At 37.2% G+C, this 25635-nt stretch overlaps 1 protein-coding gene across 1 annotated transcript in view; it reads right to left on the bottom strand.

The window, feature by feature from the left end:
• Positions 1 to 25635, bottom strand: part of LOC124159188 (vigilin) — a 52635-nt gene that overhangs the window by 6299 nt on the left and 20701 nt on the right. Inside the window, exons 15-23 of the mRNA XM_046534819.1 lie at positions 21878 to 22012; positions 18831 to 19049; positions 18604 to 18739; positions 16675 to 16881; positions 14292 to 14560; positions 7077 to 7205; positions 6816 to 6926; positions 6535 to 6732; positions 3953 to 4177 (exon numbers count right to left, since the gene is read on the bottom strand). Of these exons, the coding sequence (XP_046390775.1) occupies positions 3953 to 4177; positions 6535 to 6732; positions 6816 to 6926; positions 7077 to 7205; positions 14292 to 14560; positions 16675 to 16881; positions 18604 to 18739; positions 18831 to 19049; positions 21878 to 22012 (1629 nt within the window). The remainder of the gene's footprint in view (positions 1 to 3952; positions 4178 to 6534; positions 6733 to 6815; positions 6927 to 7076; positions 7206 to 14291; positions 14561 to 16674; positions 16882 to 18603; positions 18740 to 18830; positions 19050 to 21877; positions 22013 to 25635) is intronic.

Raw genomic sequence — 25635 nt, 5'->3', positions numbered from 1 at the left:
TCCCTAATGCGTCTGATAACACGCTCAACATGAATACTCAAGCTGGCAATATTTTCGTCTCCATTACTTCCTTTTTGGTGCTCTTAACTTCAGACTTAACACTGGGGGGTGGAATTAATGAGCAGCCTTTTGTACCAAGAAAGCTATCAATGTGTTTGAAACCCCGATCAGCCATCACAGCACAATGAGAAGGCAAGTATTTAAAGTAATCACATTGCTCTACAAGCAGTGAATCAGATATCCGACCTCCAAAGCCCTTAGATATGTAATTTATTAATCCATCAGGTGAGCTAGACACCAAGTACTTCAGAGTATTTGCAGACTTGTATTCCGACCATGTTAGAGCTTGTTTTACAGGGTCCGATGGTTTTTCTATCTCTACTTCTAAGCAATCAATAATTGATTGTACATGGCTATACCTTGATCGAAATGGTATGGGCAGTAACTCTAATATCTTTTTCTTGGCTGGCCATATAATGAGCTGTTTCATACATTGGGATATTTTTGGAACTGCATCATGAAACACCCTACTAGCTGTGCGGAATGATATGCTAAAGTCATCAGAGAGAATAGTAAAGCATTCATTAAGTCTAATCTTTTTTAGATTTTGCATGATCATGGACATATTATGTAAATTTGTGTTTCTCTGAAGAGTGCCCAGAATGAAGCAACAGTTTTCAGGTGTTTTTTCACCCATGTATAGCTTAGGGTTTCTATTAAATAAATTTATTCGTGCAATTGCTTCTTGCTTTCTTTCAACTGAGTCATTTTCATTAAGAAATTAAGCTTCTGAGTCATTAGATGAATTATCAGAAAAACTGTACTCATCTTCTTCACTCACATCCTCCTCAGAGCTCGACTCCTCACAAGTTTCACTGACTTTCCTTCTCTTCAAACTTGTGTCTGGGTATTTACATATTTTATTTTTTTGGTGATGTCGCCCTATCAGAAACACATGTTTTTATTTGCGTTTGTTTGCTCCTGAATTTAGTGCGTACTTGAACCCCAACACTTGATGGCACTTGAGAGGAAATACCTGAACTACTCTCCCGGTCATCCTCTGAATCAGCTTCAAGTTCACATAGTTTGTCAGCTTCATTGCCACTGGAACCTGTGCTCAATTATTTATACATATGAATTGAAAAATGCAAGTATCAAAGCTCCATGCACACGTACTTAAACCGGTAGAAAAATGCGCAGCAAGGTCAACCCGAAAACCTTGCTGCGCATGCTGCACCACCCCGCGAAAGTCTCCATCAACACGGTAGACAAATCTTATAATAATACTTTTCTTGAAATATAATAACACTTTTTCCGTTCATTATTAAGTTTTTCCTTTGATGTGATTGTTTGCAACTTTTCAATTTATATTACGTTGCAATAACATCCTTTGGCTCAATTAAATCTTTTGTAACTCACAAAAATAAGATTTGCAACCTTACTGGCACGTACGCTGAAATGATCCTCACAACAGAAAGCTGTTGAAAATTTTGAGATAGAATTTACGTCTCTTCTGCAGGCTCTCAACCATTTTAATCTCTTCTTCGAATCTTTCGGGACATAAATGAAAACCTTCTTCGGCGTGGAATTTGAGGTATTTGAGCAACAGGGCACGACATAAAATTTGTAAAACTTTCTCTCTTTTTTCTCGTTTGCATCCATTATGCTTGTTATGCTTGAATGAAATAATCAATTAAGATTAGTGAAAATCACTAATTAAGAAGCAAAAGCAATAATTTACTCGAAATGCCGTTCCATCATTCATCCACTTACTTTCTTGTCAAAATATAAACAATGGTCTCTAGCGATATCGTTCTGTGACGTCACGCGTCCATTGCCCCATGACGCAGTGTTTTCAGGCTGCCGAGAAAGAATTATTTTTAAAGAGTGATATCTCAGTAAAAAACCACAGGTCACCTGTGAAATTTTTACCAAATCCATTTTAGATAGTGGTCTTCCGATTCATCTGGTTATAAAAAATTGTGCATGTTCCCCATTCATTCATTGATGCCAGAATACTTCAAGTCCTCCATTCAAACCTACCTTAATTGGTAAAGATAATAATGCCATTATCCTTGTCAGATAGCGATTACAGTAGACTCTCGTTATTACGAAATTCACGGGACCGAAAAATCGGAGGTTCGTAATAACGAAGTTCGTAAGAACGTTTCTTTTAGGATTCGTCGTAAGGAATAGTGTATTGTAAACGCGATTAAATTACGCGGAAATATGTATAAACAGGATAATTCATTTCAGTTTTTCAACAGAAGACTGCGCCATGACGCAATCGAGGGTTGATATCTTTCCGAATACATGAACTCCGATATTCAAACTAGATGCGTCCCAAGACCTTGTTCCTAGGTTGATAAAATTACAGTCCGGCTACCGAGAGTTGTCCAAAAACAGACAAAATGGTCTAGGTCTGAGTAGGGTGTGAGGGGGCCAGGTAAGAAAGGGAAACGCTGACAAAGTGTTCCATGAAGAAAAGAACCGGAAGGGACGACGAGCGTGAAGGACAGAGGAATAATTTGAGGAATTACTTGCTCCTGTGATTCGAAGAATGGGCTTATTTTGGTGGATCAGGCTTATTTCAGTGTTCGTTTATGCATTTGACAACGTTGTATGACTAGGCGAGTGTGAGGTGCGTTTGGGGGACAGCGATTGGCTTTAAACCGTGCTGGCGCAGGATTATCTGCCCATCCTATTGTGCCGTAATCGGACAACCCTCGCCAGCCGGACTGTATGTAATTTATCGCAGAGTACGGTTATCCTGCTGGATGCAACACTGCATTACACGTATGCGCTTACTCACGCTTGTGGCGAACTGATCTAGCGGGGCCTGCGATGCATTCGGAGCCGAAAAAATAGCTCCCCGCGGTGACGAAGAACGGGCGAAACTTTGAACAGTTCCTAAATTCACACCATTTTCATTGATACCTTATTCAGATCATGATCACAGTGAGAGTTTCCCAGCGCCACACCGCGTAGTATCGGCCAAATTGAAAGGCGCCAAATTTGAAATTTGAAAATTTTGAATGCTTGTTTCTCTGAAAATTCGTAAATCGAATGTGTATAGGAAGAGGACTGACTGTACATCCTATTTACGAACGGTTATGAGTAGGGCACCCTGACTACACAGGAATGAAGCTAGTTATATGATGTTGCGTGTAAACTGAATAAAGAACCATAATTGACGCTCTTAGGCACAGTAAACGAGAATAACTGAAACGAGGCGCAATTACTGAAACTTAAGTGTAGTGAATATCCACCTAAATGCCGTGACTTGTGCGTGCAACTTCGTAATAAAGTTCATATTGTAACCGCCAGGACCATTAGGTTCGTAATTTCGTAAAAACTAAAATTTCGTAATAACGTTTCTTTTACAATAGCTTGGATAGGCCTTTTCGACGGGACCAACAGTTTGCTTCGTAATAACGAGAACTTCGTAACAACGTTGTTCGTATTAACGAGAGTCTACTGTATACTGGTTTCTTTGACTAAAATTCCAGGATTAATTTTAGTGATTTTATGTACTTTGAGAGTCATACAAAACCTCAGCAAATGAAACACCAACAAGAAGGGTCATTTGTTGCCCTAATGAAATGCACTGCAAATGGAGTGAGTGCAGAGTTGTCACTTCCTCTCAGCCACGCTTTTTGGGAAATTTTTCACCTTTCTCCACATAGAGGTGGTAAATCTTTCAGTCTGAGACTGTACATTATCCAGTAAAATCCCTATATTTAATGCTACAGTCTATTGGAAAGTTTAAATTTCAGATCATAGTTGTTACAAGTTAGAGAAAAAGTTACGAGTCATCATCATTAAACCTTGTCATGGATGTTCCAACTAAATGAACAATCAGAACATAAACAAAAATTAATATAAAACGTAAACAAAAAAACCTGAAAATAAATATGCAAAACTTTACAAGCAGTAAAAATATAATACTTACATATTCTTCTTCCAAATTAAGCAAATGATCTTTAGCATCCATTACAGCTTCTTCAGAACCAGTAATGGTGACAATCCCAGCTTCTTCAGGACTAGCAGTGGGACGAGGAAATTTGATTTCAACACTAAACATCTCCATAATTTTATGGATGTTTCGACCTCTTGCACCAATTAGTCTTGAATGCACTCTTGGGTCGATATTAACTTCCTCCTTAGCCATTTCATTCTGGAAAGAAAACAGAGCATTTAGACTGAAATATAACCAGTCCCTGAGTTACGCAAGTATCAACTTATCTCTAATTATATAACTGGAGATTTTATGATTCAGTCAGTTTTCACATACAAGTACAATTAAGTCAAATGTTCCGTCATATACCAGCTGGTTAAGAAAATATCAAATGGTTATAGATTTTTGAAGTGATATGCAAATCAAATGGACCAGTTTTTATCATTCACCATTGGAATTTTCATTTATTTCCGTTCATGTGAAGTAAAATACAGAGGAACCTTGATCTTACGTTCCCACATTTATCGTTTGCTTTTCCTGGTACTGAATTAAGATCTATACAGACAATGTAATTTTTTCCCTCATCTATTGTTCCTCAGTTTCCCGCATTAGTTTTTTAAAAATCACATTCGCAATGTATTATTTTCATGCATCCCCTGTTAAGTTAAAGAATTGAAATTACAAGAGCAGGATGTTCATGTTCCAAAACAAATATAAATGCTACAAAAACTTTGTTATTTATTGCAGCTTTAAACAGAAAAAAATGTTACTTTATTTACCCCTGCTAGAACAATAAAATTATATAATGAAATAAAAGTTAGACAACATCAAAAGAAATGAGGCAAATCAAAGCAAAAGAATACACAGTTATTGTAAGCAATAACCTTATACAGGCGGTCCTCGACTTTTGTACAATTCGCACTTTCGTACATTCAAAATTGACACCTTTTACTCGACTTTCGTACGCTAAATTCGGACTTTCGGACGTTGGTCTGTAATTTTTTTAAAATTCCCGCGATGTTTATTGCGCATCCCAACATTCAATTGTTTCAAATGTCAGTATCGGCAGTATATACGAACAATACGAACGTATATAATGAAGGGAATTGTTGGTAATTGACTCTAATCTAGGTGATTTATTTGGGAGAGAGACTGCCTGCTATAGGCTCCTTTATCAAGAGAAGAAGAAAGCCTTCATTGAAGATATTTTTCAAAAGAAGTTGACTAGACATCATCGAATAGCTTTCAATGAAACTAGTAAGACCTTTCTAATTGTGTTTTTTCGTTTGAGTGCTGTTTAATTCATGTAAACCTTCAGCAACGATATTGCACGAAATATCACCCGAATTTCGTTTGTCTTTTGTCTTTTTTGAATAACATGCGGAATATACGCGATCACGAATGTCACCTGCCAAATATCGAATTTTGGTGTAAAAATTAAAAGGTATCCAGAGTGCGGGTTCAACAAATACATTTTGTTATGCTTCTTGATATGTCCTTTTATTTATAGTGGACGTAATAAGTGGAATGTCAACTTAGACGCCAAGAGGAAGTTTCACTCGATAGCCAACGGAGTTCTTGTTTTTTAAACTTTTATTTGCACTTTCTGCCTATTTTCGAAAGAAATTAGATGATTTGAGGAGTTCTATTAACATATTATTAAAATTAAGTCAATTGAAATGAATTCCGTGAAAAAAAAAGTTTTAGTACGTATATTCCGCTCTTTTGGAACGTAACCCCTAATTAGTATGGAAGTCAATGGTTCGACTTTCGTACATTCGACTTTCGTACAAGTTTTCGGGAACGCATTGTGTACGAAAGTCGGGGACCGCCTGTACTTGGGTTTAAAATGACTAAACCGAAATCACTCAAATTATATGCTACAGAGAATAAAAAGACGAATACAAGAAAAAAGTAAACTAAAAGAATATAATCACTAAAATTTAATAATTGGATAAGATATTCCATAACTCATAGACATTAAGGTTCTGAAAATTTGACAATTATTCCTAGATTTCAAAGGTTTAAAAGTTTCACTTTAAATCCTCATATTATTTTTTCCTAACAACTTTAGGGGAAATTATTTATGCACTGCAATTACACCAATTTACACCCCAAGCAAATTATTCCTTGAAAAGTACGGGCTATTTATAAAGGAAAAATTTAGCAGGCTTAACCTGATTTCACAATTACTTCACAATAGGCACTATCTTTTCCAAATAGGATTTAAAACTAAGAGTGGCTCTTGGAACTATAACTTCTCCCATTTCTTTGTTCTATAACAACAGTCAGCCATCAAAATAATTCTGCTGAATAATCTAAAGTACTAAAATCTCACAATTATCTCACTTTTCCCAGCTAATAAATCATTCATTCGATCAATCACCATGAAAATGACTTCTAGGGACAAAAATCTCATAGACTATGTTAATCAGATATGCCAACCACAATTGGAACGTAAAATTTGAAAAACAGCCTGAAGTCTAAAGAAATGGAAAAAAATTATTCTAGTGACATTAAATTTTGACACTAACACAGGGGTTACCTAAACAGAAAATGCATTATTGCATGCTTACCAGAGTATTAACTATCTTCATAATATCATCTCGAGCAGCAGTTGCAGCATTTTCATATCCAATGATGGTGATTATATGCTCCTCTGGATCACCCTTTTTAGGGAAGTTTATCTGGACATTGTGCTTTGTCCTGATTTTGTTGATAACAGCACCCTTTTTCCCGATTATTTTTGGATGATAGTTAGGATCAACCTCAATCTAATAAGTAGAAGAGAAGTTATTATTAGTAAACTGATGAAAACTGACACTTTCACTTACTTAAAAAAATAGTTTCATCCAACCTTCAATTCAAATGACTGCAAAGCTTTCTCCTTTTTCTCTTCATCCAACTGACGACACTTTTCTTCAATGGCTTCCTTAGCTTGCTCTACAGATGCTGGAGATCCTGAAATCTGAATTAAGAAGCAAAATTGAGAGCAACAACCATGGCATGACAAAGGAGAAGAATATATTCATGCTTAAGATTTTAATATTATCAAAATTAAATACCTAAGTACTATAACAAAAATTATATTAAGTAAGAAATCATAGGAAACACTTACAGTGATGATATCCAACTTCTTCTCAGCAGGTGACAATACAATATTAACATCATACTTGTCCCTCATTTCTCTCACAGCACGCCCCTTTTGACCGATTATTAAACGATGATAATCAAAAGGAACATTGACCTGAAATGATAGAAATTTGAAATTATGAAGCAATTTCCAGGAAATCTAGCTCTGGATCCATGAAGAGAAGGACTATGCTAAGCATTGATTTCATTTAAGCCAAAGAAGTAGAACCAACCGGAGATGGTCCTTACCTATGACACAAAATTAAAGGTGGGTATGTCTTCAATCATTTTTTTCTAGATAACAGAAGTTAAGTAGTGATCACCCACAGGGAGAAAGTGAGTACATGAACCATATAGGAGGATATTGCCAACTAATAAACGATGAGCTTCATAGACACCCACAGGTGAACCATGAAGAATACACAGAAAACCTAGCTTAAACTTCACAGAACAAACCAAAACTGTTACAAATTTCTGTCCGCTAGTAACATTAGGGAAGTTCAATATCTGAGGTCTAAAATTAGATTTCAAAACATCCCACCAAATTGATTTATGGAGGAAGACAAGCTATTATGATCATTCCCGTAGATGTGAAGTCAGGCCAGGTAAGTTCCAATGAGAGAATATCTTCAAATAACTAAGTTTAGTCAAAATACCTAAACAATTACATCATAATGCAAACATACAAATTCCAGATTTCATTCAGCTTTGATTTCACACCAGATACACCCATGTCTCGCATAACGCAATTTCTATTAGCGCAATTTCGATATAGCGCAAATTCATTCCTCAGGGAAACATTGCAACAGTGTAACCTAATCAAAAAACTTTAACGCTCTCATGATAAAACGTGAACTTGCGCTAAGTACCCACAAAATTGCTATCATTTTACGCATATTCATAGTATTTATTGCCTCAAATCTTCTTTTTTGTTTATATATTAATCGAAATCAATTGCTGTGCAATGGCAAAAAGCATTACTCATCATTGGGTCCAGATAGCCGGCCTACCAAAGTAATTTATCTCGTCTCCTTGACAGAATGACAACAGTTAATTTAGATCATTAATTAAGCATGGAGCTAGTGTAAATGGGTTTTTTTAAAGTAATACAGTTTGAGACGTAATTTTTGCCGTCATGCGTGATCGGGCGATTGACTTCCAGGAAGAGGGTCTACGATAAAGCCTTCAAGTATTCACGGGTGAGAAATGGAACTGTGGCAGAGTTGCGTATAAATAGCATCAACACATAAAAGGGTCCACTTTAGAGTCTCGAACGCAATGTTTTCATTCCCTCCCAGCCGTCGTAGGCCCTCTGTGTCTCATGAATACAGTTCAGCAGTAGAAGGTGATTTCGATAGAGCAAAAAAAAAAAAAACCAAGAGAAAAATGGAAAAAATAGGAATACGGGTATAACAATCAAGAAGTTATCAAGAACCATAAACCTAGAAGAGAAATTGAAAGAGGTCATTTGCTTTGAAAATGGAGAGCGTCAAAGCGATATTGCGCGGAAGTTTAAACTCACGATGCCTTATGCGCAAAGACCCCAAGGAATGCATCCTTTTTGCTATACGAGGCACGGGTGTACATATTGGTAGTACATAAATAAGCTATTAAAAGATATATTACGAATTTAAGGGGACCCAAAGAGTAGTAAATAAGTTATCACGAAGGTAAACATTTTCACCACATTTTCTACAATACTATAGTATGCAATTTCACTTTCGATGAAGTTGACAGCATTCATTAGCACTGAGTATATTCTGCAAACAAACTTACACTTCTGCACTAATAACTCTTACAGGTATTGGTTGTTCATGATGAACACATTTCTCAATGTTCTAATAGTATTTACAGACTATCATGTGAAAATAATGCTAATTCTATGGAAGAAACTTTTTTACCAGCTGCACTAACTGCTGAAGACTAAGTATGCAGCTATTCTTCTCCTCATGCAGCAACGCATAGGTGTACACTACGCTGATCTTTTTGTTTCTAATTAGTAAATGATGACTAAAAATTGAGCTCTGTGTAACTGGAAGTGGATAAAAATAACTAAATATTAATTCTGCCTTTTAGTGCTGAGAAAATGTTTTGTAAGTTTAACAATTTCAAGGGCTAGTTTTCAGGAACCTATCATCAGTGGCTGCATGAAGTGTGCAAGTGTGACCTCTGGTCCAGGGAAATACTTTGAAAGGATACATCAAACCAATGCACAACATAAAAGCTTAAGTGCCAGACACCACGACCTGAGATTATGCATCACAATTGTGCTGCAGCTCTGTCCACAAACCAATAGTATAGAGCTCCTGTGAATCAACTAGCAAATAATAATGCCATCACATGTGGGTTTGTGAGCAGTGGCAACTGTGCGGAGTAGGGGAGGATGTAACTCCAATTCCAGCTGACTACCAACAAGAGTGAAACAGACAACCTAGATGGATATTTCCATTGATTCCCTTCCCTTGATTACGGAAGTTTTAATTACGGTACAAAATCCAAATTCATTCAATTTTGTGGAGAACTCCTGCAACTGCCACATGAAGCCTCATGATGCCAAAAACTCTGGGGCCTATGTTCAGCAAGCTCTTGTTTCTAATCGGACTTGGTGCTAGATAACCCAGGGAACAGCCTTGACTTTTCTTTTCATGCTAAGGTGTGTCAACTCGAAAATGACCCAAGGCATTAGGTGTAATGAAAGCTCACTTGCATTATTCATTGCTGTCTGGACTCTCACTTGGTGCACTTATGATTAGTTGTGTGACAGCAGATAGGGGCACTGAAGGAGGGAAATTTTAACCCACATGCTGGGTGAATCCACATGCTGGTTTCCATGTTGATGGTATCTCCAGCGTGAAGACTGAAAACCTTCCTTCCAATCCTTATCACTACATAAAGAAAAGGGTCAAAGAAATTTCTGAAAGTGAGCAAGTAGGCATTAAAGGACCTAAATAGATGGTAATAGAGATGGTCGGATCAGATACCTCTGATGCAAATATCCGCTAGAAACTTTGATCCAAACTTGCTGAAGACATCGGATCTGGATCCTAAATTTAAAATTAAAGCTTCATTGAATGCAGTGTCCCATAAGAGAGGGTGGAAAGAGTTCTGATCCTATCTTTTTTTTACTTTATTTAAAAAAAAAATTATTTCCATTACCCCATAAACAGCACATTTACGGCCTTTACAATAGGGAATTAATAATGAAGGACATTCACACACGCCCATGTCCTGGATTAGGGTAACTTACCCAGGCAGAACTCGAACCCGCGACCTTTGGGCTGGCGAGGACTTTACCCCGCTGCCATCAAGTCGCGTACACTTGCACTACGATGCTTACCCTACTCATAAACCATTTCTCATAGCAGTTATGGAACAGAATTTCAGCCGTGAAAAATTTTAAGATAAAATACGATAGTGTGACTCTTCCCAAGAGATTGAACAATCATTAGGGGAACATCAGCGTCGTAAGACAATAACCACATCAAAAGTAAATACGTCACAGATTTCAGAAAACCACCCTTAGCCCTCCATCAACCCCTGCCTCTGATGTTTTTCTTTGTTTATGAGACCACACAGACCATAAATCATCGCCTTTGAAGGTAAATATCAAGTTACATGAGAAAAATCCAAGCGTGTTTCATCCCTAGCGAGGATCGGGTTGTTGTGGTGGCTAGAGTGTTGGCTTCCCACCTGGTGGGCTCCGATTCAAATCCCAGCGGTGGCATACAATTTTCAGAGACTGCCTGATCCCTGCTTGAATATTGTGTGGAGGACATTTCAAGCGCATCACTCCATCCATTGGATGGGACGTTAAGCCATGGTCTCCCTGGTGCCTTCCGTCAAGAGCAGGCTTATGCCAACGTCGGGTTTCTCTCCACCCTTCCTTCATGGCACAAATGACCTCAGTTGTCGGTTGCCTCCTCCTAATACCATACCCTTCATCCCCAGTCCATCTCACCATCTGATCTTTCTTTGCCTACATGCTTCAATTCTCCGTTTATAGAGGAAAAATGCTAGCTGAGTGACTTTCTGGGCCCGAAGATGACTTGATCGCTTCGGCAATTGGGTGACATGCACGAGATTAAAAAAAAATAGACTAACGCAATACATTTCTGACGAACTGATTTTACCTTTTTCAACTCTGATTGATTGCCACTAAGTTTTTTAGTTACAACTAGACTAAACTAATATTAAAAATTGTCCAAATAGAAAAATTTTCAAAGAAAAAAGTGCAGCATTATATCCCTCAAACAAGATGAGACAGACTGGAAACGCCAACTCCATATATCATGTAGCTTGCCCAACTTCTCTTTGAAGGCAACAACATCACAAAATAGCAAGATCTGACACATTCACCCTTGACTCCATTATTCTTAGTCTCGTTACTAGTAAGATGGAGGGATCGTGCTCCTCCCCTTGTTGCAAGTGAAGTCAATGTTGTTCTTAACATTGTAAATAATGTTGTAGATTATGCAATTGCAATTAAATTTAATTGTATATTGATAAAAATGAATTTCAACATATGATGTGGCTTGAAACTATCGCAAGGAAGAGCAAAATCTGCCTCACCAAGACTGAAGCATTAGCAGGTGAAACACATGTCAGCATGTGATGAGAAAGTGACAAAATTCAAGGGAAACAGGGACGAGAAAAAGTTGATCACAATCAAATAACTTGAAAGCTTATAAAAATGATACTTAATCAGTAAACATTTTAAAATGTGTATGAAAATCTTAATAGCATTCCTTTGATCGCATGTACCTAGAGGAAACTTGAATAATTACTTTTTTATAGAAGGCAATTAAAAATACATTTGGATCCGAAAATATCAGAAAATCGGATACCTGAAATAAAGTATCCGATCCAGATCCAAAAAAAAATCCAGGATCTGTCCATCCCTAGGTAATAATACTAGATAATGTTAAGTAGTATATAATTAAAGGGCTCCAAAGTTCCCTAAAATTACTCCGAAAATTCATGGCAGACCACATTCTGGTAACATCTAGCATTGAAAGAGCATCCTCAGTGGTAGTGACGAATAAGAATGCATCATAGGATATCACATTTCTTATGTTATACATCATTGAATGCCATGTCAAATACCATACCACCAGTATGATTGGGTCTACTATGATGAGCATCCCTTTACTTAAACATGTGAATTTTGTCTGGACTATAGAAAACTGTTCGTAATGGCAAATGTTAGTTATATTCATTGCTTGGTATTTCATGAATTCAAAGAAAAAGAGTTACCAATTAGCAAATGATGAGATGGAATCGATACACAGCATACTCCCTATTATCCGGGTTAGTGATGGGGAGAGGCAGCATGCATAATCGGAAAACACGAATGATCCAAACTTTCACTTTCATTTCATAAAATGTGAATCAAACCATTTATTATTTCTTATGCACATTGCCTGTAAATTTAGGTTGATTTCTGGAATCATTCACTGCCATCTTTTCCCGACTGCAATCTTTATAGTGGCGAAAATGTGTTTGCACCCGTGTTCCTACCGCTCAATGTAATACAGGCGGTCCTCGACTTTCGTACACTCGACTTTCGTACAATTCGCACTTTCGTACGTTCAAAATTGACACCTTTTACTTGACTTTCGTACGCTAAATTCGGACTTTCGGACGTTTGTCTCTAATTTTTTTTAAATTCCCGTGATGTTTATTGCGCATCCCAACATTCTTTTGTTTCAAATGGCAGAATATGCGAACAACACGAACGTATATAATGAAGGGAATTGTTGGTAGTTGACTCTAATCTAGGTGATTTATTTGGGAGAGAGACTGCCTGCTATAGGCTCCTTTATCAAGAGAAGAAGAAAGCCTTCATTGGAGATATTTTTCAAAAGAAGTTGACTAGAAATCATCAAATAGCTTTCAATAAAACTAGTAAGATCTTCTTTCTAATTGTGTTTATTTCGTTTGAGTGGTTTAATTCATGTACACCTTCAGCAACGACGATATTGCACGAAATATCAGCCGAATTCCGTTTGTCTTTTGTTTTTTTGTATAACATGCGAAATATACGCGATCACGAATTTCACCTGCCGAATGTCGAATTTTGGTGAGAAAATTAAAAGGTATCCATTGTGCGGGTTCAACAACTGCATTTTGTTATGCTTCTTGATATGTCTTTTTATTTATAGTGGATGTAATAAGTGGAATGTCAACTTAAACGCCAAGAGGAAGTTTCACTCGATAGCCAATGGAGTTCTTGTTTTTTAAACTTTTATTTGCATTTTCAGCGTATTTTCGAATGAAATTAGATGATTTGAGGAGTTTTATTGACGTATTATTAAAATTAAGTCAATTGAAATAAAATCCGCGAAAAAAAGGTTTTAGTGCGTATATTCCGCCCTTTTGGAACGTAACCCCTAATTAGTACGGAAGTCAATGGTTCGACTTTCGTACATTCGACTTTCGTACAAGTTTTCGGGAACGCATTGTGTACGAAAGTCGGAGACCGCCTGTACCCGGTTTCCGAAAACCGCTCATCCTTGTCTGCAAGATCACAGATTCAGAAAATTGGTAAAATAATTTTTATATTATGAATACACTGATGGTGGATAATGAATCGCAATCAATGCCTTTCGTTTTCTTTGATGAAGGAGAGTACCCTATTATTCGAGATCTCGAATACTTTCTAGTATTCGAGGTATTCAAGTATTCACGGATACTATTCACACATCTCTAGTTTAAACACACAATTATGATAGTTTTAAAGACAGTAGTGCCTTTCATTTCGAATAATATGAAAAAAAAAATGGTGCCTATCACTAAAACCTCTCAATAGTGAACCTCCATGAATAAAAATTGCCCAAATTTTGTTCCCCTCCATTATAATACAAAGAGTTTTTACTGTGTATTGCCTGGTCTAAAAATTAATAGACTCCACTTGATACTCGTGAGCGGCTACAACAATTTGATGCTCGACTTGAGATCAAAAAGTACTTCTCGCACATCCCTCATATTGAACCATCCTTCCCTTTTAAAGGGGACTCAGGCTTAATCTAACAAATATCACTTGATCTTCATGGTTTAAATATCCAAGTGCCAACTTACTATGTCAGATGATAAATAATAAATAGAAAAATTCTTACATTGACAACATAGCTGTAAAAATATCCACTAATAAAAATATGCCCATTATGTAGAGAGAGCAATTAATAACAAAGGAAAAAGTTACCTCAATTGTAATGGGTACAAGAGCAAGCAGAGCTTCCTTGGCTCCTTCACAATTTTCTTTCTTTCCAGTGATACGAATGATATCACAGGGTCTAGGACCAGCTGGTTCCTCAGGAGCAATAGCATCAACTTGATTCATTGTGCTGTGTGGCTCTGGGACTTGTGAGCCATCATTAGCCTTCACCTGATCCACTACAGGCAGAACACCCTCACCATTCAGTGGGTTGCTGGGTTCCCAAGCAGCTGGCTGCATCCCTGTTGACCATTGATCTTGGTAAAGAAAAAGGTTACATTAGAGAAAAAAGTTCATCAACAACAGAATTAATCTCGAATTAGACATTTCCCTCCTAAAAGTAGATTGATGAGCACCGGTAATGTCACCATTCAAAGTATTCCACAGTGAATGGCGGCTGGCAAAAAGTCATATCGTCTGAAAGCGGCCTCAATGTAGCATTGTCTGTATTTCACATTGTAGATGGCACATCGCCAGGCCGGATTGAAATGGGTGCCATGGAGCCGAATCGTGCCTTTGACGGCACGATTCGCCTCATTTGATATAGACAACTATGGTGAGTGGAAAGAACAGTGCCATGCTGTCGACGGCGGCAGGCGAAAAATCAGCTCATTTGAAAGCTGCCATACCTACGGAAATGTTACAATGTTAGCGAGAGTGACAAACTGACGTTCCCTTAAACGCGCATGTCAGTGAGCAATTCTCAAAAGGAAAAACGTAGACGCCATGCAATCGGAAAGTAATATACACGTTTAAAATTTTTTTTCCCATTTTTTGGCCTTGAATATGATGCAGACCATTTCGGCTTGGGGCGTCAAGTTCAAATCCTTGCCACTGTACCAAGCCTGTTCCAAAGTACCAACTTTATGCGATCAGTGCTCAATACAGGCTCAGGCCAAGAACCGGGTACCAGAACCGAACATCTCTAGTCTCTATGGATGCCTTCAGTTGAGTCAAATCGTACCGTGGACAGCCGCCGTGGTCACTACCGCCCTCTTTTCAATCCGACCCTGTGATGTGCCACTAGTTAGCAGTATGTGTATTGAATGCCGTAGACGGCATGTAAGACGGCAGACGGCACGTCTACGGCATTCAATACACATAGTGCTAACTAGAGGCCACTTTCAGATATGACAGATTTTAGCCAGCCACCACTCAATGCACGGCACCGTGAGATTCAGGCCACTTTCACACGAGATGACTCTCTGCATTTCACAGAGCCGTGCTGTGAACGGAGACCAGCAAAAATTCGTCTCGTCTGAAAGCAGCCTTAAATTTCTTTCAGAAAATTATTGATTCAAAATATCCTATTCTTCATGAGAGCAGTGCATCATTCTAGATATTTCCCAGAATTTATAGGATTGATAAATGTGAATGGAAGAGAGAGGCTGTGATAAATTTAATGGCAAATTCCGGCGGAGATATCACGACAGAGCGCAAGATTACGCTGATGAGATATGCACAAGACAAAACAAGCCAATTGACCTTTAAATTGCAATGAGATAGAGAGAATGAACATCAGATCCGATTATAAACCGATTTCACGGTATTTTGCTTTACTTCATGATATCGCACCTCGCAAATTTCACAGATTTATCTATATGTCGCGAATATGAGTCAAGGCAGCACCTACTAAATGTATAGATATCATTACAGTTTTCCAAGGCAAAGTTTAAAAATTACAAACCCCAGAATTGACAGGGCATCTTCAAAAGGAGGTGATGAATAAGAATGTATCACTGCATTTCTTATGCTATATATCATTGGTTGCCACACCTAATACTGTACTAATAAAATAATCATTTAAAAAACTTTACTATGCATTCTACACACTAGGCTTTCGCCTTCCTTAACATATAGTAGTATTCAAGATCACATGCAACTTTGACAGGCAGCATAGAAACTTCTGAAAGATCACTTTCTTTATAAGACAATAAAAATTGTTAATGCTGTGCAGCTAGTTATATATCCAACATGGGAGGAAGGAAAGGGGAAGGTGGATTGAGGTAAGGTGGGATTAGAAGGGGTGGCTCAAAGCATAAAAGTATAATGGCAAAGGGGGGAGACACTATGTATACTTTTATGGTTTGATCTAGCCCCTTCCTAAATCAGTCTTCCCCCTCCTTCCCCTGCCCCCCACCTGTTATTGGGTATATAAGGCTCAATATTCCATATGATATTACTGTTCATCTTGATAAGCACACTAAGCAGTGAAACTAGTATACAGCATTAAATTACTTGTGGACGAGTACTGCTTTTGATTCATTCTGCCACGAATATTACTTCACTTCAACAATAACGCAGATAATTGAATAACGCAGATAACCATATATCTAAAGAAAAACAACGATTTTTGGAACCATTCACTCACCAGCATGATGCTGTGCATCTGTTGGCCACTGTTCCTGGTTGGTATTAGTTCCCCATTCCTCTTGAGGGGCAGGAGTAGCCCATTGATCCTGGGGCATGGGAGTGGCCCATGCATCTTGATTGGCCCCAGATGACCACTGTGGGGTAGCTTGCCACTGAGCTGACTGCTGTGGCTGAGGCTGCTGGTTGAACTGCTGGTTAGAGTGATCTACAAATAAAAAAGTAAGAAAAATATAGATACAAACTCAAATGCAGTAAAATTTGATTTTACGCACTTGGAATTTACAATAAGTCTTCATTTCATGCAGCAACACTCAAGTTTTTCAATAAATCCAGCTGTTTCGTCACTCATCTACAGTGAGATAGATGAAGACTTGGCTACCAATGAAGACACAGTGAGTGCACAATTGAACAACCAACCAGTTTGAGGAATGGAGTGTTGTAATGGAAGACAGTGATGCAGTGCCTGTTCATCCTTCCCATGGTAATATGAAAGAAGCCTTCAGGCACTTGCAAAAATTTCATCATGCACATTCAGAGATTTGTGAAGGTCACATTGAAAACATTAATACACTAGAGACACAGTTAATAAAATATTTAATAATGTTTAGCAAAGAAGTACAATCGATTTTCCACATGTGGAGTGATTTCATAAAAAAGGAATTGCTTTTTAGTATGGATGGGTGTTCGGATAGTTGAATCACCAAACGCCTCGAATAATGAGCTTTTACACTATTCGACATTCAATGACACTAAGTTATCAATTATTCGAATTATGAATACACAGCACATATCATCCACGATTCTCTTTAAATACGTAGAAATGGCTGGATCTTAAACGAAGGTTTGCAGATTTGGTTGGTTCAATTCTGTAATTATATTTTCATGAAAACTTATCATTGAAAGTAAGCACTAAAATATGTAAAATGCAGATGCCTCCACAAGCACAACAGTAAGAAGGATGTATATATATGCACACGTGATTGTCTGTTCCTTTTCTGACTCCCTGTTGCATGATTAAATTTACGTTTTACATATTCCAATTATAAAGGAACTGTATATTATTTTCCCATAAATGCAGTGAAGCTTTACTAATAATATAATCTTCAATTTGCATATAATAGAAAAACAAAAGATTTGCGGTAATCCATGTGGGCAAATTAGATGTAATCGTGGGTAATAGCTGCGTCAGGATTTAGGAGCCATATTGAAGTAGAATGACTTTCAAAGTGTTCAGCATTTTTTTAACAGTCATTTATAATTAAAATTGATGGAAAAATGCATATTTCGTGTTCAGTAATACAGTTGTCTCCGGGAAATCAATGAAAACATTGTGGTTTTCGTTCACGTGTTATTTTTTGGCAGTTAAGCGCTAATTTTCTTGATATCACATGTGAAATGAGTTCAGGAAGGCGATCCTACAAAAACTTTAGACATATTGTAGTTATGATGCCTTTTCCACGAATTGTAATAACCCCTTTTTCTGTTATTTACTTCCCTGGTTATCACATTTTCCTGGATAGCACGTTCATTTTTTATGGTCCCTTAAAAAACATACTATAGAAGTTCAACTGTATAATAAAACCTGAAATTCAAGGCAAATGCACTAAATCTGCTAAAAGAATAGCCAATAATTTCAAAAATATGATGAACGTATTTTCACAAATCTACGGCTTTGGTGGATCTTTTTGCTTATGCACACCAAAAGAAAGCTTCATCTTAAATATGAAAGTCTACCTTACAAAGACCATGTTTGTCAAAGTAGGAATAAAGAGGAATCCACCAGGAATCGCATACTAATAAGAGAATGGGCATTGAAATAAGATAAAATATTCATCCAATTTGCTTATTATTGTCCAGTAAGGACAAAATTAACAGTCTATTTCCAAGATGTAGATGATCTGTAAAAAAATAAGACTATTATTTATACCTTGCATATCACGATCCGGGAATTTGATCTGCACTTCAAATTCAGATGTAATATTTTGAACATGGCGTCCTTTAGCACCCATCACAGAACGATGGTGTTTCTGGGGGATGATACATTCTATTGTCACCATTGAGTCCTGAAATTAGAAAAAAACGCATAAATTATTACGAAAAAGGAAAAATAAATGGAAGGATAATCTTATTTAAGTTCATTAAAGTACTGCTTACCAGTTCATCAACAATTTCCAGGATGCGAGCCTTAGCACCCTCAATGCACTCCTTAGCACCTTTCAGAGTAACTTTGTCTGACATGTTACCAGAACGAGGAAAGGAAATTCGAACATCCCCAAACTGCTCTGATATTTGGCTCAACACTTCTCCCCGCCGTGCCACGAAATGACGATGATGCTTAGGATCCACCTTCATTTCAACCTCAACAACATTATCCTGAAAAATGAAATAAATAACCGAGGAATTAGAAAAACCAATTTAAATCCTATCATTCATCATCCCCCAATATATTTGCCAATGCTATTATGTACTACTTTGCACTAGAATAAATACAGCGGAGCTTCGATCTATCATTTTTCTGGGGGATGGACGAAAAAAAAAAGATGGATGCGGGAATGTTTGGCTAAGTTGCCAATGTCCCAGGAAATGCAGTCATATTGTTGATTCGACTTATATCTCTTTCAATATCTAATAGGAATATGCCACCTTGCTAAAAAATGTTTGCACTCCTATAATGGATTTCTGTCTGATGTAAAAAAATTCTTATCCATCAAATGCCATTTCAAGTACACATATTTTCGAGAGCAATGTGCATGTTATGCCTAGAACAACCGCTTTCGCCAATGCAGTATTTGTTGTGAGATGTATCACAAAGGCCAAAATTAGTGTATTATTATTTGAAATGTTCCTTTCTAACTATTTAATTTTTAATATCATTGAGGTAATGTGTAAAGCGTGAACAATATTGCATTAATCACAGCGGCAAATAATGTTTATAAAAAATTAAACTGCTTCGATTTTGGTTCAAATTATGGTGCCATTGCTCTTCAGATGGTTATGTCTTCCAAGTTATTCCATATGTAGGGGCTAAACCCCGATGGAGTGAAGGTAGGATTTAGAGATGGGTCGAATAGATTTCTCAAACTCGAATATCGAATTCGAATATTAAATCATCGCTCGAATATTCAAATACCTCGAATACTAGAATTGCACAAAGCACATTAAACATATGTTTCTTCTAAGTCACTTGATGAATATATAAATAAAAAGGTATACAGTGAAACCTCGATCTATCGTTTTTCAAGGGGATGGACAAAAAAAAAACGATGAATGCAAGAATGTTAGACTAGGTTAGGCTATGCAGCAGGAAACCTAGGATTTTGGCGAGTAATTGAGATTTCCTTAAAAGGATTCAAACAGGAATTTAGCTGATTAATGGAATATTTTAATTTTATGGAAATAATTTGGGCATATAGTTGATTCAACTAACATCTCCTTCAAATATCCTAAGGGGACACACCACCTCACGAAAAAATGATTTCATGCCGTCTCGGGATTTACACTGCTGCAATGGATTTCTGTCTGATGTATATATTCTTATCTATCGAACACCATTTCAGCGGCACGCCCCTCTGATACTCGGCTTCATCCAACTTCTTATTTTCAACAGGTAGCTCGCTTTACCCCCACTCCTTCTGTCAAGTGATAGCGGCCAATACGGGGAACTCTGAAGGAGGCTGAAAAAGGTCTGGGTGGGAAAAGGGGGGGCGTGAAACACGTTTCTATTATTGTTCTCGTGTAACTTGATATTTTTTTCGAAGCCAAGGTCTTCGTAATACCATCCTTAAATACACAATAAATAGTCTTCAAGTGACTATATTACGAGGGCCATTCAGTAAGTCTTTAAAATCTGAAAAGTCCTTGCTCTCTTGGTATCAAAAATTAATGTTGACTAGAAAATAGCACTCGTAACTAGTCGGCTGTTTAAGTTTCAGCTGTATTCATCCCATAGTTTCATTGTTGTAGTTGATTGTAGTGAACAACTTTCACTTGTTTATAAAAATGGATAAAATTTAGTTTTGTGCGGTGATCAAACACTTGTTTTTGAAAGGGTAAACGCCAAAAGATATTAAAGCTAACCTGAATGAAGCTTATGAAAGATCTATTCCTGAGCTACAAACTATTTACAATTGGCTAAATGAGTCAAAATGTGGCCATACATCAAAAAAAAAATTAACATTGTTCCCGGCACCCTGGGGAAGTGTCTACCCCTGAAAATGGTTGACAAAATCTACAATATGGTTTTAATTGCCAGACTAATTAAAATGCGAGATATAGGTAAGGCCAAAGGCATATCACAATGCACAATTACTTCAAGTTTGCACAAAAATTTGGGTGTGAAAAAAATATCAGCAAGATTACTGGCGCGTTTTCTCATTTTGGAGAATAACTGCAATCATGTGGTCAACTCAAAGTCCATTTTGGTGCTTTTCCTTCGCAATCCTGAGAATTTTCCACATCAATTCATAACTTCACCATAGAAAAAAAATAACAGGTAAAACAATGGAATTTTGAAGATGAACACGCTCTAAAGCAAGCGAATACGGCAAAATGGGCCGATCTGGTCATGGCCATGATATTTTGGGATGTATGAGGAATAATTTACATTAATTACTTGTAAAATAGAAACACAATAACAGGAGAGTATTATGCATTTTTATTATACCTATTGATGGTAGAAATCAAGAAAGGTGTCCTTATTTGAAACAGAAAACGTTTGTCCTTCAACAAGCCTACACCCAGTTGCACACCTGTTCAGTTGCAATAGCCAAAATTGAGGAATCAAAGTTTCAATTATAATAAAATTCACGGTATTCACCAGATTTGGCCTCTGGTGTCTTTCATGAATTACACTACTCGAAGAAATACCTTTGAGGAGATAGATTTACATCTAAGGAGGAGTTCATCGCCCAAACCAATGCCTATTTCGAGGATATTCTGAAATTCTACTTTTGTACGGCTTAAAATGCTTGGAAAAAATACTTACAAAATTTTATGTGGCTGATAGAAGACTATAATGAAAAATATAAAAAAATTACCCAATATAAATTTTTTCCACCTTTTTCTAAAGACTTATTGAAAAACCCTTGTATTTACAATTGAGGCTTTACTAACCCTTTTAGTTTTATGATTGTCGTTAAGAAGTCCACTTAATATGTTTTGAAATACAAGTCATTGGCTATGATATTAACTGAACAACTCACCATGTCAGCAATGGTGGCCTCAAGCTCAGCCTTAGCTTTCTCTACTGCCTCCTTAGTACCCAGGATAGTGATTATCTCTTTATCCTCATCCTTTTCAGTTGGAAATACAATCCTAGCACCAGTTGAATCCCTCAGCTGAAATAAGTGAAAAATATTTATGTAAGTTTCAGAACATAACAAGAAAATTAGAATACTTAACCCACTTAGTGCCACAGGCCAATATATTGGCTTCTGCTTCACAGGTGAAAGTGCCGCAAGCCAATATATCAGCTTGAGCATGGACTGGATTTAAAACCATAATAAGCTAATAAATTTTGTTTTATTCTTTAATCAATGTATTAGAATGTTATAGCCAAAATATAATTCCTTCTTTGTAAAATAAAATATTATTTATGTCAAAAATAGTAACTTCATATAGTGTTTTTTCATAAGTGTTACAAAATTCTTAAATTTACATCGGCACTTTTCAATAGTACCATCAAATTTTGGAGATACTAAGAATGTTAAGGACCTCACATTTGTGAAGTTGACAAGGCCTCTCAAGTGACAGAAATCTTAACAAAACTATTTAAAAGCCCTAAGAAAACTGTGACTTGAAGCACAGTAATGTTTAAAAGGATGAATTAGTAATCTGATCTATTTTTATTATAGCTAAAAGCTGATAAAAAAATATAATGAAACAAACATGTTTCTCTCAACCTCTCCAATTTTTGTAATAAAAGATTTTATGACAAAGAATAAAAATTATAGGACTTAACACATCCATTGTCCCAGCATTTTAATCAAGATAACAAATAAAACCACCACATAACGACTTCCATGTGGCCTGGAGCATGATAACTTCATTGCAACAGAGTATATGGAGGTGTTTATGAGGGTTGCTTCATCGCAGTATGAGGACAGAGTTCATGTGAATAGACAACATGAGCCACAAGTATAGCAATTACAGACTCCTAATGGGACTTTCTCTGATGGAATGAGAACCTCTGACTATGTTAACTAATAAAGCATGTCCATTAGGCCGGCCCTTATTTTTCAGAATTGAGAAAAGTTATGTTTTCCTAGTCTCAAAATGATCCAAATGAGGTTCATATTCACGTGTTAAAATTTGGTTACTTTAAAATAACGGCAACCCGTGCCCCAAGGGCCCTAAGTACTAAGGACCCTCAATTGAGATTTTTGAGGCCGAAAAAGTGCTAATTCTATGTAAAACGTAAAAGTAAAGCCCTTTAGGGCCGATTTTTTGTTTGTTTTGACCTATCTCTAAGCGTTTACGAGATATTGTCCGTCGTAATGCAATCCACCCCCAAGGGCGCTACCCCGCACCGCGGCGCCGCTGAGGTACGGCCCGCACCACTTACTAGAGACTTCCCCTCCACCCCCTCCCCTCCCTCGGCACATACTTTGCTCCTGCTGGCAATATTTGCATGCTAGTGGTACAGAATTGAATAGTTCCTCTTGTGTCATGATTTGTGTTTTTAAAGCATACAATGTCAATCTTAACCCTTCAACGCCGTCCTATGTACTGTGCACCGACCCCTTAAACCTTAGTTTGTTGCCACCATACGACCGCGCACAATTACCGCATGATTTGTTCAAAAGTGCTCTTTATGTACAAAATTTATATTATAGTACAAAATTTATATCAAGTATTTGATACAATTGTGTTTGTGAATTATAAAGGAATGAAGGAAATGAGCAGGGCTTCCAGGGCCATAACAGTTGATAGAAATATTCTATGAAGAAGGAACGAGGCAGTCAGTTCACATTTGTAGATCAATGTGGAGAGATAGTTAGTTCTTATTTATAGTGCGCAAAGGATAGAATGTGCTAAGTTTTTTTAGGATATACGGAGAAAAGTGGTGAAAAAAACTAGTTTATCATGAACACACGTGGCGTTCATTTTAAGAATAGGCCAACAAGAAAAAGTATGAAATTAAGACTAAATTCGCACATTGAAGTGGTTGAAAAAGAAAGTGAAGAAATACTTGGCTCAAAGTTACTTACAGTGAGAGAAGTACTGTGTGTTTCTCTATAACCTGATGGGTTTGAAATGTATCAGACTTAGTGCGAGAAAAACAGAAAGAAATGCGTTTCATCCATGGAACAAAATGAGAATTCCTGTTATTACAGAAAATAAGGTGACTGAAATGTTAGAAACATTACACAATGAATGGATGAAGGTGCGACGACATAAAGAGAGAGTGGGAACTACCGTGGAGATTTAGAGAAGAGAATGTTTCGTAACAAAACTTGATGATTTGTTTGATATTGCAAGGGGCGGTGCCATTGAATTTTTTACGCTCGCAGTTAATCTCTCAGATAAATGTGCTTGGGATGAAGAAGTAAAATTCTAATGCAGTCAAATAGGAGCACGAAATGCAGTTATTGGTGGAATAGATTTCAATATGCTCAAGAAAAAAGAAAAAGTTGTGGTTTCCCGCTCCTTGTGTTGCATCTGCTCCCAACAGTGACTTTCAGATCCTAAAACTACGAAAGTGTTAACCTGGACATAGCGAAAGGAGTACAAAAGAGGTTTTCAAACCACTTGTGGTACCTGAATGAGGAGTTCATAGGCCTGTCATTCTTTGACGGATTCTTTTCTGGGTGTGAAAAGGAAAATGTGATACGCCATATGAGGACACGTGAGGGAAAATATGATCCACCAAAGATGGCATTCTATAAACGTAAAGACCTGAAAACGGTATCTATATCAAATGTTGTCACTACTAATTCCAGAAGGCTATTTGATGCATTGGAAATATGAACTGCATTCTTTGATGTGTCCACGCAAGAATGGTATGAACATCCTGATTACAAGAACGATTTGCAAATTATTCGGGGCCTTCAAGCGGTAGATGATTGTGCAGAGAGAGGGATGAAACTAATTCAAGATTTTAAGTCAGTCACGTAGAAGAAAGAGAGCTTTCAAAATAAATTACTAACAATAAATGTGAATTTTCATCGTGGCACAGCCCCTAACGTGCGCAAATACACTTTAAATGCCAAACATAGGGGGTCAGTGAAATATTAGAAATACGAAAATGTATTTTGTTTTGGTTAATATGTACTGAAATTCATGGACAAGTGAAAATACGAGTAAATTGATCACTTTGATTGGAAGCATTGTCAAGGCAATTAAATTCTTTTTAACGCAAGCACATTTCTTCAAAGACTACATCTTGCAATCAGGAGCAAAGTCTGTGCCGAGGGAGGGGAGGGGGTGGAGGGGAAGTCTCTAGTAAGTGGTGCGGGCCGTACCTCAGCGGCGCCGCGGTGCGGGGTAGCGCCCTTGGGGGTGGATTGCATTACGACGGACAATATCTCGTAAACGCTTAGAGATAGGTCAAAACAAACAAAAAATCGGCCCTAAAGGGCTTTACTTTTACGTTTTACATAGAATTAGCACTTTTTCGGCCTCAAAAATCTCAATTGAGGGTCCTTAGTACTTAGGGCCCTTGGGGCACGGGTTGCCGTTATTTTAAAGTAACCAAATTTTAACACGTGAATATGAACCTCATTTGGATCATTTTGAGACTAGGAAAACATAACTTTTCTCAATTCTGAAAAATAAGGGCCGGCCTAATGTCCATTGCATAAAAAACCACTTGCGTCACTTGCAAATAAATACTAATTCCAGACCACTTCCAAATTAGTTTGAGAGCTGAAAATTTGCAAACTAATGGAAATGATGGATTTGAAGGAAAATTCTTCATATTATAGAACTCACAAATTTCATTGATTTTTCTTTGTTTACG

Source organism: Ischnura elegans, chromosome 5 (genome assembly GCF_921293095.1).
Source record: "Ischnura elegans chromosome 5, ioIscEleg1.1, whole genome shotgun sequence".
NCBI lineage: Eukaryota > Metazoa > Arthropoda > Insecta > Odonata > Coenagrionidae > Ischnura > Ischnura elegans.
This window is presented reverse-complemented; position numbering and strand designations above follow the sequence as displayed.